Here is a 20,104-nt window from a genome sequence, read left to right as displayed (position 1 = left end):
CTCTGACTCAGACATTACCATAGCTGAAGGTTCTACAGTCTCTGGTGGTCCCCCAGGTTCTAACTCCCCTTCGCTCTCACTCCCAGACTCGGCTGGCAAAAACACTGGCCTACGATACCCAGAGGGACCGGCTCAATTTCCTCAAAGTCCGTAACCAACTGAGCCGGCTATGGGCCACTCACAACACCAACTACTCGACGCAACGATCCAGCAGTTCAAGATCCAGAGCTTGGAAGATAGTTAAGAAGACTTCATTTTTTTTATTTTTCCAAACGACAATTCCAGGGAAGTTGAATTAAAAGTAATACATTTTTTTTTGTGCCGGAAAGAGCTCGGAGCAAAAATTCTCGGTGTTGGGGAGTTCTAGAACTTCATGAAGGGCACTTGGAAGGGCTGGTCCGTGGCGTGCCTCAGGGCCAGCGCGTAGGCGTACAACTTGGCATCCACAATCAGGTGTTCCTCGGCCACCAGCTCTGCAAAAACACACACACACAAGGACCCACAATTAGACAAAAGGAGATCCAGGCACCGTCTTCCATCCTGAAGGCCCACGGGAGGCAGCTTCCCCATGCCATTGTAAAATGGAACAGGACATAAATGGACTATCGTAAGCCGAGGAAACATACACATCCCCGAAAAAACTGTGCAAATAGTTGTATAAAGAAGGTTTCATTCAAACCAATGAATTTGAATTTGGGTTTTGCTCTGCTTGAGCAAGATGTGGGCCCGATAAATCCTGGTGAAAACTTGGGTTTAATTCTAGAAATAATTGAACTGGATAATGTAAGCTGAAAAGGAGACCCTTTAGTGATTTCATCTGTACAACCCTCTCTCTTTAAAGGGAGAGAGTCCAAAAGGAGTTGGGCGGCTTATAAATTTAATGAATCAAATTAAAGCATTATTACAGTAATAAAACAATGTTAAAATAATGCTTTAGAAGTAGAAGAGAAATTGCACAGAATGGAGCCAACCTTGATACTGTCTTTGTTTCATCGACTTACTGTCCAAATTGTTTCTCAAAACTAGTGGAAGGGAGGGAGGGAGGGACGAAGGAAAGAAGAATGGAAGGAAGGAAGGAAGGAAGGAAGGAAGGAAGGAAGGAAGGAAGGAAAGAAGAATGGAAGGAAGGAAGGAACCAAGGAAGGAAGGAAGGAAGAGATGGATGGAAGGAAGGAAAGAAGGAAAACAGCACAACAAAATGAGAGAATGACAAAAGTTGGAAGGGACCTTGGAGGTCTTCTAGTCCAACCCGCTACTCAAGCAGAAGAGTCCATATACCATTTCAGACATTTTCATGCAAGGAAGCTTCAGGTCTACATCTCAGAAGGAAATTTCCATACTTCCTTACCTTCAATTCTCTGCATTAAATCATTCTTTGGTAACGTGACGACTTCCACGAATTCTAAAGAGGTTAAAAAAACAAGAAAAATTCTGGAGGTTACAGCGTTGGCACCATCCTTTCCTCCATCCTACCAAATTCATTTTTATTTTTTTTTTGGTCTAAAATGCCAAGTTTTGCCTGTTTTCCCATCTAGGAGGACATCTAGCCTAGCTTTCAATCCTTCATGAAATGGCACCAGTAAAGGAGAATATGGATAGCTCGGCGTTGAACGGGACTTTTCTTGCAGAGGTTTCATTACCAAGGCAAAAACATCTGCAGGAAACTGGTTCTCCCAAACCAGGGAGAAGTGGGCTTCTAAATCAGAAATAATTTTTAAAACCCCCAAAACTTCGTATTCTCCTGATCCCTATATACAGGCAGCCTTCCACTTAAAACCACAAGGACCCCCAAACCTTTCTGCTGCTAAGTAAGGCGGTTGTTCAGTTTTTGCCCTGTTGTGCGACATTTCTTGTCACCGCTGTTAGGTTATTCAATTAGTAATACAGTTGTTAAGCGAGTCGCCGCAGTTGTTCAATTAGTAACACGGTTGTTACTGAGTCGCTACAGCTATTCAGTTAGCATGGTTGTTAAGTGAATCTGCAGTTCTCAAGTTATTAAGGTGGGGTTGTTCAGTGAGTTGCTGCAGTTGTTCAATTGGTAACAGTTGTTAAGTGAGTAACTACAGCTGTTAGTTCATAACATGGTTGTTAAGTGAATCTGCAGCTATCAAGTTAGAAACATGGTTGTTAAGTGAGTCACTGCAGTTGTTCAATTAGTAACACAGTTGTTAAATGTGAGTTGCTGCAGTTCTTCAATTAGTAACACGGTTGTTAAGTGAGCCGCCGCAGTTGTTCTATTAGTAACACGGTTGTTAAGTGAGTTGCTACAGATGCTCAGTAACATGGTTGTTAAGTGAATCTGCAGCTATCAAGTTAGAAACACGGTTGTTAAGTGAGTCACTGCAGTTGTTCAATTAGTAACACGGTAGTTAAGTGAGTCACTACAGCTATTCAGTTAGTAATGTGGTTGCTAAGTGAATCTGGTGCTCCCCATTGATTTTGTGGGTCAAAAGGGGAATCGCGTGACCCCAGGACTCTGCAACAGTCATAATTTTTATTACATGACTCTGGGGAGGCTCCGTCGGTCGTTCAGTGTGAAAAAACGGTCACCGTTCACTTTTTCCAGCGCCATCGTAAACTTCAGTCCGTCGTTGAACGAACCCCCTAAGTCAAGGACTACCTGTTTACTCATTTTATCCGGTTACTAACACAAGACCAACGGGCAGGACGGCCTCAAAAGACAAACACAATTTCTGACGACGAAAAGAGATCGGTGACTGCAAAAACTGAGCGGATTCGAACCCGATGCTGGAAGTCCGAAAGAAATTTGAGAATATTCGCCTCTGTTCCCAGCCAAAAACGAACAACATAAACCAGGTATAACGTACCTCCTTCCTCTGTAGGGGAGAAACAGAAGAGAAATGTGACAAAAATAAAATAATGAAGATTAATACGAGAATTATATATTGATAGTTTAAGAAAATTATACAAATGAGTATTGTTTCCTACGGGGCATTTGGGTAGGACAAAACAGGAGGTAAAAAATGATTAAGGAGATTTTAAAAGGTGAAGAAGCAACATGGCTTAAAATTAAAAGGCAAGAGTAAGAACAATTATCTTGTTAATTGGGATAATTAAGAAAAGAAAAACTCTTTGAAACTTTGAAATTGGTAAATATCCTCAGAGGACAAAATTAGATTTATACACTTGTCAAAAAAATAAAGGGGACACGTAAACAAGACAATATAACTCCAAGTAAATCAAACTTCTGTGAAATCAAACTGTCCACTTAGGAAGAGACACTGACCATCAATTTCACACACGCTGTTTGGCAAATGGAATAGTTGTGCAAATGAAATGTTCAATGAGAATATTTCATTCATTCAGATCTTTGAGTGTCCCCTTTATTTTTTTGAGCAATATATTTTTTTTCAGAAAAAAATATATAAATCCATATTTTTTTAGAAAAATATACCGGGAATAAATTGTCCTATATAAAGAAATTATGAATGGTGGATTAAAATGTATAAATAATCCTGGGGATTTATGTATGGATCGGAGAAAAAATTAACTTTCCCCCCCAAAAAAGTTTCAAAACTAAGACCTCGGTGGATTTCAATTGTTGTGTATATATATTTGCACGATGGTGGAGCTGTTGTGGTCTGCCAGTTTTTAAAATCCGCAGACTTCAACTAGAGGTGCACAATGAAACGCTCCCCGAAATTAATCAAAATCCATCAGAAATCCAACCTTGGAAACGTCCATTTGGGAGAAGAAAGGAAAGTTAATCAAACACCCACCGGGTTTCTGTTTCGGCTTCAGATTGACAGGGAGGTCTCCGTTGATAGTGACGCTCGCAATGTGGGAGGCGCAGTTGGTCAGCCCCGGATCTAAGCACAAAGCTATGACGGGAAAGCATCAATAAGTCAGTTACACAAGAAAGGAAACCAGCAATCTAACCTCATTCATGCAAAAAAAATTAAAATGACCTAATTTTATTTGCTTGCTTGCTTGCTTGCTTGCTTGCTTGCTTGCTTGCTTGCTTGCTTGCTTGCTTGCTTGCTTGCTTGCTTGCTTGCTTGCTTGCTTGCTTGATTGATTGATTGATTGATTGATTGATTGATTGATTGATTTTTATGCCGCCCTTCTCCTTAGACTCAGGGCAGCTTACAACATGTTAGCAATAGTACTTTTTAGCAGAGACAGCCTCTTGCATCAGCTGTCGTGTCCTATGCAATGTTATTTATTGTCTCAATTTTTGTGTGTGTGTTCCAACCATTTGGAACATTTAGAATAGAACGTAGAATAGAATAGAATGCAGAATAGATTAAAATGCAGAATAGAGTAGAATGGATAGGACAGGATATTGGAATTAAACAGAACAGAACAAAATAAAATAGAATAAGATATAGAGGAATGGAATGCAATAGAATAGAATAGAATATTAGAAAACTGCCAAGCACAGAGAGCATCACGGGCGCTCAAGTTCTCCTCTTCCTCCTCCTCCTCCTACTACTACTACTACTACTGCTACTACTCCTTCTTTTTCCAAGAGTGAAGGCAAAACTGCCAACCCACCTGGAGAGCACTCCAGGATGTCCCCTTTGTAGCCCGTTTCTTCTTCCAGCTCCCGCAAGGCAGCCGACTCGGGAGTTTCATCGCTATCGATGAGACCTGGGAGTGAGAGAGACCACGTGGAGTTACAGGCCGCTTCGCGCAACCGGGGGGCCACCACCGGGGGGGGGGGAACAGGGAAGGAGGAAGAGGGAAGGTGGAGTGAAGGGGAACACAGGACGGGACAGTGAAGCGAGGGAAGGAAAAAGGGAAAGGAGAGGAGGAAGTGCAGGAGGGAAGGAAAAGGAAAGGAAGAGGGAAGGAGGGAGGAAAGGAAAAGGGAAGGAAAAGGAAAGGAGGAAGAGGGAAGGAAAGATAAGGAAAAGGAAAGGAAAAAGGGAAGGAGGAAGGGAGGGAAGGAAAAGGGAAGGGAAGGAAAACAAGAAGGGAAGGAAAAGGAAAGGAGGAAGAGGGAAGGAAAGAAGGAAAAGGAAAAGCGAAGGAGGGAGGGAGGGAAGGGAAAAGGGAAGGAGGAAGAGGGAAGGAAGGAAAAGGAAAGGAAACGGAAGGAGGAAGGGAGGGAAGGGAAGGAGAAAAAGAGGAAAGGAAAGGAGGAAGGGAGGGAAGGAAAAAGGAAAGGAGGGGAAAGGGAAGAGGAGGGAAAAGAACAGGGCTTCCCACCCCACTTAGGAAGCCCAAAGGCCGCTCTCACCTACCTGCTGGGAACTCCAAGCAAAAGGCTCCCAACGGAGGCCGGAATTGTTTCACCAGGACGATGCAGTCGTAGTGGAGGGTCCGTTGCAGCACCGGAATAACCGCCACGCCTGCCAACCGAGCGGAGAGCAAGGGGGAGAAAAAACATGGTCACAAAATGATGATGATAATTATATTGTTGTTATTAGTATCATTATTATCAATATTATTTCCCCCTTCCCAAAGACTTGGCAGACGGCCTTCCAAGTTAAATGGACAGCAGAGCCCTTATCACAAACCTAATCTTGAACCAGTTTGCACCAAACAGGAAAGACCACGGGGTCAGTTTTCCCATCTGCACCGATTTGGGTCCTTGACGCTGCCTGAGCTTGGTGGTTTTCCGACAGACGTCTCATTACCCAGCTAGGTTACATCATCAGCGCTGGAAGGGAATGGGTTTGGAGCCGGAGGAAGAGGACCGTAGGGTTGTGTGCAACGGTATCTTTTAGCAATAGAGAATATTTGTAGAAACGCGGGGTCTTTTGCGCCCTCTAAGCTTGGTGCTTTCCTGGCAAAAGTCTCATTACCCAACTAGGTTACATCATCAGTGCTAGGAGTGATTTGTTATTTCTTTTTAAAAAAATAAAGTTTATTAATTAACAATGGGTAAATGGGGGAGGGGGAAAGGGAAAGGGGGTACATAAATTCAAAAAGGGTAAGGGTATTTATTACATGATATTGTATTTCAGGATACAGTGGTACCTCGACATATGAGTTTAATTCGTGCCAGAGCCGACCTCGTATGTCGATCAATTCGTATCTCGAACCAATGCCTTTAGATTTGGCTTTTCGCTCAGAGATAACTGGAAAAAAATGGAATTCTTGCGCCACCTAGTGGACGCTCGGCTCGTATCCCGAATTTAAGCTCGTATGTAGAACAGAAATTTTGCTTGCCTCTCCGCTCGTAACTTGGAATACTCGCATGTGGAGCAGCTCGTATCTAGAGGTACTACTGTATATATAACAGAATATAACAAAAATTCAATATTCACATTTGTATCTTATTACTATCAATAATTCATTTATCTTATCTTATGTTAATTAGAACCTATAAGGATGATAAATGTTACTAAGAATAGTAGAAAACATATTTGTAGAAAAGTAAGTAGAAAAATAAGATTAGGGTTATATAAAATATTTAGGAAAAGAAAAATATAAGGAGTAAAAAAAATAAATATACCACCTTCAATTTCTTGTTCAGCAGTAATTGGGGGTTTGGGGGATTATTGTTTTGACCCACATAGTAAGGAATATAGTTTATGCATGGTTTGTTTGTGTGTATGTCTTGTTTTTTAAAATAAGGGGGTTTTAGTTATTTTTAAATATTACATTTATTTATTTTTATTTATTCATTTGTCCAATACACAAATACATAGGAAGAAAAATAGACATGTAGTAATATATATAAGGGTAAAAGTGAACTTAGAGGAGAGGATATATGAAAGAAAGAAAATATATATGATAAGTGAGAGAAAGGAAAGACAATTGGACAGGGGACGAAAGGCACACTAGTGCACTTATGTACGCCCCTTACTGGCCTCTTAGGAACCTGAAGAGGTCAATCGTGGAGAGTCTAAGGGAGAAATGTTGGGGGTTAGGGGTTGACACAATTGAGTCTGGTAATAAGTTCCACGCTTCGATAACTCGATTGTTGAAGTCATGTTTTTTACAGTCAAGTTTAGAGTGGTTAATATTAAGTTTGAATCTGTTGCGTGCTCTTGTGTTGTTGCAACTGAAGCTGAAGTAGTCGTTGACCGGAAGGACGTTGCAGCATATGATCTTGTGGGCAATACTCAAATCATGTTTTAAGCGCCGTAGTTCTAGGCTTTCTAGACCCAGAATTGTTAGTCTATTTTCGTAGGGGATTCTGTTTCGAGTGGAGGAGTGAAGGGCTCTTTTGGTGAAATATCTTTGGACGTTTTCAAGGGTGTTGATGTCCAAGATGTGGTATGGGTTCCAGACAGATGAGCAGTAGTCTAGGATGGGTCTGGCAAAAGTTTTGTAGGCTCTTGTGAGTAGTGTGAGATCGCCTGAGCAGAAGCTGCGTAGGATCAGGTTAACAACTCTAGAAGTATAGAAGTCTTTGTTGTATATTGTTTTATTATTGCTGTGAGCCGCCCCGAGTCTATGGAGAGCGGCGGCATACAAATCTAATAATAATAATAATAATAATAATAATAATAATAATAATAATAATAATAATAATAATAATATGAAAGTTGGCTTACCATCAGCCGCAACCCCTTCTTTCCTGGTGGTACGTTTTACCGATTCCCATATTCTGTTAAAAATTGTTTAAAAAGCTAAATATCAGAAACTGGATCTTTATTATTATTTTTTGAACATTCACCTACTAAGTTTATTTCATAAACTTCTATGGTCATTTACGAAATATTTGCATTTTTGTACTTTTTATTTAAACTTTGTACAGATGTTTTAAACATTTCCACACGGTAACGTGGACAGGACAGAATTCTATATTCAAAAAATGTAAACTGCAAGTAACACAGTTTTAATTATACAAATACTCTAATAAGCGTTTAATGTTGAAGACTAATTCAGAAAGCAAAAATACAGGTACAATAAACGACAAGCAATATACATACAACTAGCAATAAGAATAGTTTTCCAAAACAGTTTTCTTCAATATCATATTGATAATGTTCTAAACTTAGAAACATAGAAACATAGAAGACTGACGGCAGAAAAAGACCTCATGGTCCATCTAGTCTGCCCTTATACTATTTCCTGTATTTTATCTTAGGATGGATATATGTTTATCCCAGGCATGTTTACATTCAGTTCCTGTGGATTTATCTACCACGTCTGCTGGAAGTTTGTTCCAAGGATCTACTACTCTTTCAGTGAAATAATATTTTCTCACGTTGCCTTTGATCTTTCCCCCAACTAACCTCAGATTGTGTCCCCTTGTTCTTGTGTTCACTTTCCTATTAAAAACACTTCCTTCCTGAACCTTATTTAACCCTTTAACCTATTTAAATGTTTCGATCATGTCCCCCCTTTTCCTCCTGTCCTCCAGACTAGACAGATGGAGTCCATGAAGTCTTTCCTGATACGTTTTATGCTTAAGACCTTCCGCCATTCTTGTAGCCCGTCTTTGGACCCGTCAATTTTGTCAATATCTTTTTGTAGGTGAAGTCTCCAAACTTAAGCCATTCATTCCATGACAAACTATGGCAAAATTCATAGCAACGTTCCATCAAGAAATATTCATTTCCTTAACATTTCTAGATCTATATTCCTACTATAATAATTCTACTTCATTGAATAACATGTCCTTTATTGACAGATCATGGGCAACATCTAGAAATAAGTTTATACAGTACATGGATATGCTTCGTTGGTTCATTTTCCCCTAAAGTTTAAACCATTATATTTTTTTGCTCTGTAAAATCTTTTTAAAAATGATTGACTTTTAATTTACACATAGTGTAAAAAACACAACAGCAACAAAAACAAAATATAAAACAATTTTTAAAAGTATACTTATACAGTATTTAAAAGGTGAAAGAAAAATTAGCATCACACTGAAATTGTATTCAACACTTAAAGGATGAAGAAAAAGGTATTTACTTAATAAACGAACTTGATTTCTTCTTGAAGACTACTAGGTTATTTTTGCATAGCAACTATTTTTATATCCACCTCATTTAAAAGATTTTTAATATTTTTATTATTTTCAAAAGCTGTCATGGATAATATCATTTTGACTAAATTTTGTTTACTTTGAAAAGTTTCATTTACTTTATGTAGTTTTCTAATATCTATCTATCTATCTTCCTTCCTTTCTTTCTCTATCCATACATCCATACATCTTATTTTATTTATTTATTAGATTTGTATGCCGCCCCTCTCTGTAGACTTGGAGCGGCTATCTATGTCATCTATCCCATCCATCCATCTAATCTACCATCTATCTCTATCATCTATCTGTCTGTCTGTCATCCATCCATCCATCCATCTATGTCATCTATCCATCTATCCATCCATCCATCGTTCCTTCCATCTATTTAATTTATCATCTATCATCTATCTGTCCATCTATCATCCATCCATCTATCCATGTCATCTATCCATCCATACATTCTTCCTTCTATTTATCATCTATCATCTATCTGTCTGTCCGTCTATCACCCATCCATCCATCCATGTCATCTATCTAATCTATCATCTATCATCTATCTGTCCATCTATCATCCATCCATCCATCTATCCATGTCATCTATCCATCTTCCATCCTTCAATCTATTTATCATCTATCATCTATCTGTCTGTCCGTCTATCATCCATCCATCCATCCATCCAGTCTATATCATGTATCAATCAATCAATCAATGATGTGGCACCAACGGGTGGAAAATGGGGCAAAACTCAATAAATTTTTCACTTAGCAACAAAAACATTGGGCTCCATTCTGGTCATAAGGCGAGTACCTCGTTTGACCGGTTGGGTCAAGGTAAGTGGTTTGGTCCAGCTTCACCCATTTTCTTTCAGTAATGGTCTGAAAGGAAAAAATAAATAAACTTCATTTAAACCATGGTTTTAAATGGTCAATGTGTGGCTAACTACAATGCTGGTTGCCGCACATTACAAATCGAAAGCCACAGACTCCCAGAGATCGACAAGCCTGTAACCTATTATAATTTTTAATATGCTCTTAATGCGGTGATGGTGAATCATTTTTGGTCCACGTGCTAGCACACGCGCATATGCCCACACCCATTTCCTCCGCCCATGCATGCGTTGCCCCTTACACATGCGCACAATCCCCACTGCCCTCACGCATGCGCACAGGCCTCACTGAAGCCTGGGACGCTGGAAAAAACGGGCAAACCGGAAGTTCAGAAAAACTGACCTTCCTGAAGCCCCGGAGTGCAAAAAACGGCACAAAGGGCAAACCGGAAGTCTGTTTTTCCAAACTTCTGGTTTGCCCATTGGGCGTTTTTTTTGCATTCCAGGGCTTCAGGAAGCGTCCCTGAAGCCTCCGGAAGGCAAAATGGCCTCCCCCAAGGCCAAAAATCAGGTGGCTAGCGCACTCATGCATGCTGGAAATGACATAGAGCAGGAAGCATGCACAGGAAGCAAATCTCGTGGGTGGATGAGATTTTGGCGATTTTTTTTGCTTTGGTGCATATTGTGAGGTAAATTTTTTGCCGTGAGGTAAAATTTTGCTTCTGCATGTGCGGAAGCAAACAAATTACCAAAATCTCGCCTGTCCACATGTCTTCTCACAAGATTTTGCTTCCTGCGCATGGCCAGAAGCCAAATCTTGTGCCGATGTGCCCACCCGCCCACTCCATTTTCACTACCAGAACACTGTCTTCCCTCCGCTTCCCATCCCGATAGAAACCCAATACTGGTCCAAAGTCACATCCTAACAAAAATTAGGACTTAAAGACAACTGAACATCAAGGAATATTTTTGTCTATCCTCTGAGATGCCGCTAGTCCTCAACCTACAACAGATAATTTAGCGACCATTCAAAATTACAACAGCCCTGGAAACGGCCATGGATTCATGACCATCTTTCACATTTTACGACCGTTTCAGCATCCCCGTGGTCATATGACCAAAATTAAGATGCTTGGCAACTGACTCACATTTATGACGGTTGCAATGTCCCGAGTTCAAATCCCGGACGAGCCCCCCAAGCTTGTGAGAAAAATTCACCAACTAAGCCCACAGGAGTCCAAATGAACAGAAGCAGGCCTTTACTACTTTGATCAAAGGACCTTCCAAAGTGAAGATATACATTCTCCAACTCGAGAAGGCAAAATTACGTATGCAAGCATCAAGCTTTTATACGTCAAAACATGTTTTTCCCCGTACACTGTGGAAAATCTTCCACCCATCATGATGCCAATACACGCTTCCTTAATGTGTTTTTTGAGACCTTCTGACAAATGAAGTCCAAGGGGAAGCCAGATTGGCTTAAAAACTGTGTGACATACTTAACACCTGCATTGATTCACTTAACAACCATGGTGAGGAACCCCAAAGTCCTTCACATGTTTCGCTGAGAACTACTGTAACTTGATTGTGGTTTGCAGTCTGAATACTTGTAGTAAAGCGCCACAAATTGGTTTGCTTGCCTCCCTCCTTCTCCGAAGAGCTACCGTATTTACAGATTGTTTATATTTGAATTAGATTAAACAGAAAATGCTTCTGCTCTGGCAATCTCACGCTACTCACCAGAGCCTACAAAACTTTTGCCAGACCCATCCTTGAATACAGCTCATCTGTCTGGAACCCCTACCACATCTCGGACATCAACACCCTTGAAAATGTCCAAAGATACTTCACCAGAAGAGCCCTTCACTCCTCCACTCGAAACAGAATCCCCAACGAAAGCAGACTATCAATCCTAGGTCTAGAAAGCTTAGAACTACGTCGCCTAAAACACGATCTAAGTATTGCCCACAAGATCATATGCTGCAACGTTCTACCTGTCAATGACTACTTCAGCTTCAATCGCAACAACACAAGAGCACGCAACAGATTCAAACTTAATATTAACCGCTCCAAACTTGACTGTAAAAAATATGACTTCAGCAACCGAGTTGTCGAAGTGTGGAACTCATTACCTGACTTAGTAGTGTCAACCCCTAACCCCCAACATTTCTCCCTTAGACTATCCATGATTGACCTCTCCAGGTTCCTTAGAGGTCAGTAAGGGGCGTGCATAAGTGCACCAGTGTGCCTTCCGTCCCCTGTCCAATTGTCTCTCCTTATCTCATTTATCTTTTCTCCCTTTCAAATATGTTCACCTATACTTTTATCTCTTTTCTTCTATTCTTTTCTTATATTATTACATATCTTTCTCTTCAATGTGTATTATGTATTGGACAAAATAAATAAATAAATAAAATATTTGCAAAAAATAAATAAATAAATCCCAAAATACAACCAACCCAAAATAAACCAACTCTGATGTTCTTGAACCTAACATTGATCCCAATTAAACCCCACATACCTCTTCTTTGATGATGGTCTCTTGGGCAGATTTGAGAGCTTCAACCGATGCTTCCCTTTCCATTTTCAAGAAATGTTGGGTTCTCCTTTCTCAGGACAAAGTTCAACTTTCTACAAACCAAAGTCAATATTTGTCATCATGTCTGGCCATTCATCCTTTTCATGCTCCGTTGACAGACCGTCTCTTCAGCAAATATTAACAAATATTAACAAACTGTAGCCTGAACTCAAGTGAGGAATATGTTAGTTGGACAGACGGGGGAGGGAGACGGTCAGTCAATTTGGCCTGATCCTGTCATTATCCTAAAAGAACTCGATCGATAGGAGCAAATATGTTGCTAAAAGAGAGCAGAGCAAAGGGTCACAGCAACATGCATGATTCACATGCAAAATTAGAAAATGGGATTGCAATTTGATGACTTAGTGAATTTCAACACTTTCTGATCCTTTGAAGAGAGAATCTTCCTTGGATTTGTGACAAAATTGGTGGACCAGAGGAATGCCGTCGATATAATTTACTCAGACTTCCGTAAGGCATTTGATAAAGTAGACCATAAACTACTACTAGAAAAAGTATAAAAATGTGGGTTAGACAGCAACGTGACCAAAATGGATTCGAAACTGACTAACCAACCACGCTCAAACATGTAATGTTCAATGGAACTGAATCTACATGAAGGGAAGTATGGAGGCCAAGGACTCTTCAACATCTTCAACAATGACTTGAGGGGATAGATGGGGAATTCATCAAATTTGCAGATGACACCGACCTGGCAGGAACAGAGAACACTCCAGAAGATAGGCTCAAGATACAGAAGGGTCTTGACAGACTTGAACCAGTTGCGGCCCTATCGGGACTCATTGCTCACAGTCACTCATGCCCTCATCACCCCGAGGCTCAACTACTGTAACGCTCTCTACATGGGGCTACCTTTGAAAAGTGTTCGGAAACTTCAGATCGTGCAGAATGCAGCTGCGCGAGCAATCATGGGCTTCCCCAAATATACCCATTTTACACCAACACTCCACAGTCTGCATTGGTTGCTGATCAGTTTCCGGTCACAATTCAAAGTGTTGGTTATGACCTATAAAGCCCTTCATGGCATCGGGCCAGAATATCTCTGGGACCGCCTTCTGCCGCACGAATCCCAGCGGCCGGTTAGGTCCCACAGAGTTGGCCTTCTCCGGGTCCCGTCAACTAAACAATGCCGTTTGGTGGGACCCTGGGGAAGAGCCTTCTCTGTGGCGGCCCCGATCCTCTGGAACCAGCTGCCCCCAGAGATTAGAACTGCCCCCACCCTCCTCGCCTTTCGTAAACTCCTTAAAACCCACCTTTGCCGTCAGGCATGGGGGAATTGAAACATCTCCTCCAGGCCTACACAGCTTATGTATGGTATGCTTGTGTGTATGTTTGCTTTTAATAATGGGGCTGTTAGTGTTTCTTTTAAATCATTAGATTTGTTATATATTGTTTATTATTGCTGTGAGCCACCCCGAGTCTAGGGAGAGGGGCGGCATACAAATCTAATAAATAAATAAATAAATGAATAAATGAATAAATAAATAAAGAATACGATTCAATGGTGAAAAAAGTCTGGTTGTAAATTGAGGCAAGGGTACAGGATATGTGGTACCTTGCTCAACAGTAGTAACTGTGAGAGGCTCTTGGAAATCGATTCATATTGATAACGGTCGCAATCTGCTGGGGTCACGTCAAGTGGGAAGCCAGATTCTCTCAACAAGACCCTGTAATTCACTTAAGAACCACTATGATTCAGTGAACAACGGAGGCAAAAAATGTCTCACTTAGTAACAGAAATGTTGGGTTCAATTAAGGCCATAAGTCGAGGATGACCTATATCCACGTGGGTGCCACAACTGGCACTCAAAGCCATACCAGAGCACATGAAGCATTAGCACAGATAATAATTCAGCTCTAGTGCAGACGTGTGTGTGTGTGCTGGCTCATCCCAGGTTTCACGAAAGCCTCCAGGGGGCTATGAATGGCGAAAAACGGGCCCAACGGGCCTTTCAGAAGTTCATTTCAGTAAGCCCTTGGGGCCATTTTTCACCATCCATAGATTTAGATTAGATTAGATTTATTGGATTTATATGCCGCCCCTCTCCGCAGACTCGGGGCGGCTCACAACAATGGTAAAAACAGTACATAGTGACACATCCAATACCCACCAATCCAATTACAATTTTAAGTTAAGAAATTCATAAAACAACCCCAATATATATAAAAAACAAGCACACAATCAATCAAACACCAAAACAACATGGGCAAGGGGGAGATGTTTCAGTTCCCCCATGCCTGACGACAGAGGTGGGTTTTAAGGAGTTTACGAAAGGCGAGGAGGGTGGGGGAAATCCTAATCTCAGGGGGGAGCTGGTTCCAGAGGGTCGGAGCCCCCACAGAGAAGGCTCTTCCCCTGGGTCCCGCCAGACGACATTGTTTAGTTGACGGGACCCAGAGAAGACCCACTCTGTGGGACCTAACCAGTCGCTGGGATTCGTGCGGCAGAAGGCGGTCCCGGAGATATTCTGGTCTGATGCCATGAAGGGCTTTATAGGTCATAACCAACACTTTGAATTGTGACCGGAAGTTGATCGCCAACCAATGCAGACTGCGGAGTGTTGGTGTAACATGGGCATACCTAGGGAAGCCCATGATAGCTCTCGCAGCTGCATTCTGTATGATCTGAAGTTTCCGAACACTCTTCAAAGGTAGCCCCATGTAGAGAGCATTACAGTAGTCGAGCCTCGAGGTGATGAGGGCATGAGTGAGACCTGCGTACATGGAAAGGGCACACTGCAGGGGTTTTTGTTGGCGCATGTGAGGGGGATGGGTGTCGGGATGCACACGGATTGCTCCTCCTGCTGCTACTGATGCGCTGTGCACACAGTTTAAAGTGTCTTACATGTGTGCATGCGCATCCCAGGATGTTTTTGTTTCTCCGCGTGCAGAAAAATCTTGTGATGGGGGCGCATGCAGGAGAGATTTCGGCGATTCCCCCCCCCATTCTGCGCATGCACAGAAGCGAAAAATTGCTGAAATCTCACACGCATTGACGTCCCCTTGTGAGAGAGTGCTTCATGCACATGCGCAGAAGGAAAAACATGCTGGTTCGCCATCACTGACCTATACTAAATAAGAGGGTTTGGCGATTGGTCAATTAAGGTTAATCAGAAATTTCAGCCCTGCAGAAAATAGATTGGGACTTTAAACAGAGTAAAGGTAAGGTCTATGGAGGACAATCTGCTTTCTTGGACAACAATTGTGAGTGCGATGACCGACCACGAGGACAAAGTCCTGCAAACTTTTTTTTCCAGCCAGACATGATCTCAAAAATGTCTGCATCTATTGAGCAAAAATTATCACACGATTCGTATCAATTTTTACCAGTTTAGAAAGCGCGAACATTTTGATTCTAGCAGGGTTGTTTGTGTCCTTGGTTTTATTTTATGTTTTATTTTTTAGCCTATCCACTGTGCATTGGAGACGATTCCGCCTTTAGCTGCAAAGTAATCTTTTATGACAACGATACAGCGATGGTGGTGTGGTTAGCTCTGGCCCAGCTCCTGCCCCAAGGACTGTGGATGTGGGGGAGACTTCCACATGCTGCAGGCCTGTTTTGCCCCCGGTGGAATCTGATGATGAAGGCTCCTCTGACCAAGAAGATATGAGTGACAGGGAGGAGGAGAGTGGGGCAGACAGCTTGGAAGGAGATCAATTATCTAGCTCCTCCTTGGATTCGGAACAAGAGTTAATGATACAGCCACGCATGCGGAGAGCGATGCATAGGCAGCAACAACTGAGAGATTATTATCAAAGAAAATGAGGCCACCTGTGGTTGGGTGGGGCTGTGGTCATTAGTGAGGCTGCTATAAAGAGCAGCCTGTGGGTTTGGCCATTGTGGAGGATTATCTGATCATGGTGTTTTGTGACTGCTTTACTGACTTTGACCTTTTGTGTGCTGATTTTGAAACTAACCCAGAGCAAAGTGTGTTTCACTTTGTGAAAGAAGAAGGACTGTGAATTGCCTCACAGCTGCAAGCTAAGTATCACAGAACTGATAAGGGACTTGTACAAATTACCAGTTTGTTTGGAGACGAGTGCTCTTTGCTATACCAAAAGAGGGCTTAGTTTAAGTGAATTTTCATTATAAAGAACTTTGTTTTGAATTTTCAAACGTGTGTGTGTCTGAAATTTGTACCTGTGAATTTTTGGGAGGAGTCTACCAGAGAGCCCGACAGAACAGATGGTGACACTATTTTCTTGCAAAATACAACGTGAATCAACCAAAGGGCAAATATGAAAGAGGTTTGTAAGCATCGACCACATTTAGATGATTATGTCCATAAATTTGCAGAGGAAAATTCAAGAGCAAAACCAAGAAAAATTTTGCAAAAAGGGATATTGTGATAATTGTTTAAAAGGAAGCATATGAAACTATAATGTTATAAGAAGCGAGTATTAAAAAGGATTTCTGCAATCAAACCATGCATTCAGTGGTAACACTGGAATGATATAACTGGTATGTTAAACGAATAAAATAAACTTAATAAAGGACCAAACTCACTTTCTGAAAAATTAATCAGTTCATCCACCTAAAGGGCAGCTTTCTGAAATAAAGGACTATACTTATCCATCCATCCATTAATAGGAAAGTGAACACCAGAAGAAGGGGGGAACAATCTGAGATTAGTTGGGGGAAAGATCAGAAGCCACGTGAGAAAATATTATTTGATTGAAAGAAGAGTAGATGCTTGGAACAAACTTCCAGCAGACGTGGTTGGTCAATCCACAGTCACTGAATGTAAACATGCCTGGGATAAACATAGATCCATCCTAAGATAAAATACAGGAAATAGTATAAGGGTAGACTAGATGGACCATGAGGTCTTTTTCTGCCATCAGTCTTCTATGTTTCTATCCATCCGTCTGTCCGTCCATCCATCCATCCATCCATCCATCCATCCATCCATCCATCCATCCATCCATCCATCCATCCATCCATCCATCCATCCAATACCTTTGTCCTTTATTTTGTTCATTTAACTTATGTCTTATTAGTGTTACCACTTAATGATCATTTTAAACTTTAATGGCAATCTTTGCCATGGACAATTAATACTAATAAATCACAGATTTAAATGAAGCATTCTGATAATTTATAATTTCCAGCATGGTACTAAGAGACAATACAATGATATACTTGTTGCGTATATCCTAAGATTTTTATTAATATTGCTTCTTCATTGCTTATTTGACCCCTATGACAATCATTAAGTGTTGTATCACATGATTCTTGACAAATGTATATTTTATTTTATGTACGCTGAGAGCATCTGCACCAAGACAAATTCCTTGTGTGTCCAATCATACTAGGCCAATAAAAATTCTATTCTATTCTATTCTATAACTTTCTACAAGTGGAAATTTCCCAAATCCTGCTGGTTTTAGGACTTTTGAGTTGAACCAAGGTAGCTGCTTCATTTCAGCTGATATTGACAGGCTACATTATGCAAGGAAAACTGGTAACAACATTTCATATGTTACAGGGGACTGATCTAATTAGTATCCAATTTAATCACACAGGGGGGAAAAACAATTTCCTAATGCTTGTATGAAGCATAAACAGCAGCCCTGAAAATTATTTTAGATAAAGCTATTTAAAGTTCAGTGCAATTAGTTTTCAAGGGAAAGATGCCTATTTATCTCTGTTTTTTTTAACCCATTGGCATTGAATTAGACCAATTAACTGAATATACACTGCTCAAAAAAATAAAGGGGACACTTATTAAACAACAGAATATAACTCCAAGTAAATCAAACTTCTGTGAAATCAAACTGTCCACTTAGGAAGCAACACAGATTGACAATCAATTTCACCTGCTGTTGTGCACATTCAACTTTGTACAGAACAAAGTATTCAATGAGAATATTTCATTCATCCAGGTTTATTTATTTATTTATTTGATTTAATTTGATTTGATTTGATTTTTATACCGCCCCTCTCCGTGGACTTGGGGCGGCTAACAACAGTGATAAAAACAGCATGTAGAATTAGGATGTATTCTTTGAGCATTCGCTTTATTTTTATTTTTTTTGAGCAGTGTGTGTGTGTGTGTATATGTGTGTGTGTGTATATGTGTGTGTGTATATATATATATATATACACACACACACACACACATACATATATATATACTGTATATATATAACTGTCAACTGTCTCCAATGGGTATTTTTACACTCTGACCACCTTAGAGGACTAAGGAAAGCTTAGTTAATTTTAGTAGTTTTTAATACATTTTAAACCTAGCGGAGATCGCAATGGCTGTTGCCTCTTCATATATATATATACATATATATAATATAATATATAATATGTATATTATATAATATAATATATATATAAGGGCGGCTTAGAAATTTAAATAAATTAAACAAATTAAATACATTTATTTATAATTACATAATTATATATATATATAATTACAAGGCAGAGGCTGCCAGATCGAATCCCAGTAAGGAAGGGTGTGGCTAGATGATGAGGCCAGAACAAGGCCGGAATGGTGCCATCCTAGTCTCCCTTAATTTTAAAATTTCAGCAAAAAACATGTGATACACACAGACACACACACACACACACATATATATATATAGTCACATGGTTTTTGGCTGAATTTGAAAATTAAGGGAGACTAGGATAGATCTATTTCGGCCTTATTTTGGCCTCATCAGCTAGCCATACCCATAAATTATATATAATTTATTTAATTTATTTAAATTTCTAAGCCGCCCTTCTCCATATATATTTGGAATAACATATTCCAAATATATTGTAATAGGCTATTTTGTTAACGACTAGAGGCTTCAGATAAGTGGCAGATTTTGCAAAACAGGAGATAAAAGGAAAAACGAGGCAGACTTATAACCACTTAATGCCATTAGAAAGAAACCAGGTTTCTCATAAACTTTAAATGGACTTCAATTCCCAGAATTCCTCAGTCAGTCACCTGGGGAATTCTGGGAATTGAAATCCAACTTCTCTGAAAGTTGCTGAGCTTGGAAAAATATGGATTAGGCGGCACAGAAGTCTAATTAAATTAAATTAAATTAAATTTTATCTGCGCTTTGCAACCCGCTCTAACAACAATGCATGCAAGTGCAAGTGAGGAGCTCATCGGCCCAGGCACTCTGTACATGCTCTATTCCCTCTGTCTATTCTTTTAACCTACCTCCTTGCGAGACTCGCGAGTTGGCGGCAGGAGGACGCCTCTACTCTCTCTGCTCACCGTTTTCCCCAAGAAGGAGCCGAAGAGTCGGTCTGTTCCGTTCCCTTCCGTTGATTGGCTGGAAGCGTTCAGGAAGTTCGCAAGAACCATCGAGATTAAGGGAGAGCGTCCCATGGCAGGGCCGGCTCTGCCACGCATGCGTCTGGAGAGTTAATGTGTAACGCCTGCCACTCCTTCGTTTCATTTAGAAAGGGAGATAGAGATAGGAAAATTAAAGTCGTCCTCACAGCTCTGTGAGGCATTTATGATCCTTTAGAATTCTTTTGTTTAACTTAAGTAGGATATGTGTCCCTTGTATAATTTCAATAAAAATTAAACTGAAGTTCTGTTTCTATTTCACAAACTCGGTGTTAAATAAACCTAAATTTCTGCCTGTGACGTTCTTCAAGACTTATCTCTACATGACGGACAGAGATCCTCATTCAGAGTACATTCTCCACCACTGACTGGCTAATAGGAACGCCTGTCACTCGTCAGCTCCAAAGAAAGCTCGTTTTCCGGCTTTCCCTGGAGGGCGGTGCTAACCACGCAGCTTTTTTCATTAGTCGAAGGACAA

General features: G+C 40.6%; 1 protein-coding gene across 2 annotated transcripts; it reads right to left on the bottom strand.

The window, feature by feature from the left end:
• Positions 1-240: 240 nt before the first annotated feature.
• NUDT5 (nudix hydrolase 5) lies at positions 241-19,610 on the bottom strand. Of its 2 annotated transcripts, XM_070754659.1 has the most exons (10): positions 19,492-19,581; positions 12,242-12,351; positions 9,702-9,769; positions 7,476-7,528; positions 5,211-5,318; positions 4,519-4,614; positions 3,741-3,842; positions 2,829-2,837; positions 1,349-1,402; positions 241-473 (listed from the first exon to the last, which is right to left on the bottom strand). In XM_070754659.1, the coding sequence occupies exons 2-10, from the start codon at positions 12,302-12,304 to the stop codon at positions 364-366; spliced, it is 663 nt and encodes a 220-aa protein (XP_070610760.1). In that variant the 5' UTR covers positions 12,305-12,351; positions 19,492-19,581; the 3' UTR covers positions 241-363. The 2 variants fall into 2 exon arrangements, with proteins under 2 accessions (XP_070610760.1, XP_070610759.1); XM_070754658.1 differs by lacking the exons at positions 241-473; positions 1,349-1,402; positions 2,829-2,837 and having other exon boundaries at positions 3,642-3,842; positions 19,549-19,610.
• Positions 19,611-20,104: the final 494 nt, after the last annotated feature.

Source organism: Erythrolamprus reginae, chromosome 6 (genome assembly GCF_031021105.1).
Source record: "Erythrolamprus reginae isolate rEryReg1 chromosome 6, rEryReg1.hap1, whole genome shotgun sequence".
Taxonomy (NCBI): Eukaryota; Metazoa; Chordata; class Lepidosauria; order Squamata; family Dipsadidae; genus Erythrolamprus; species Erythrolamprus reginae.
This window is presented reverse-complemented; position numbering and strand designations above follow the sequence as displayed.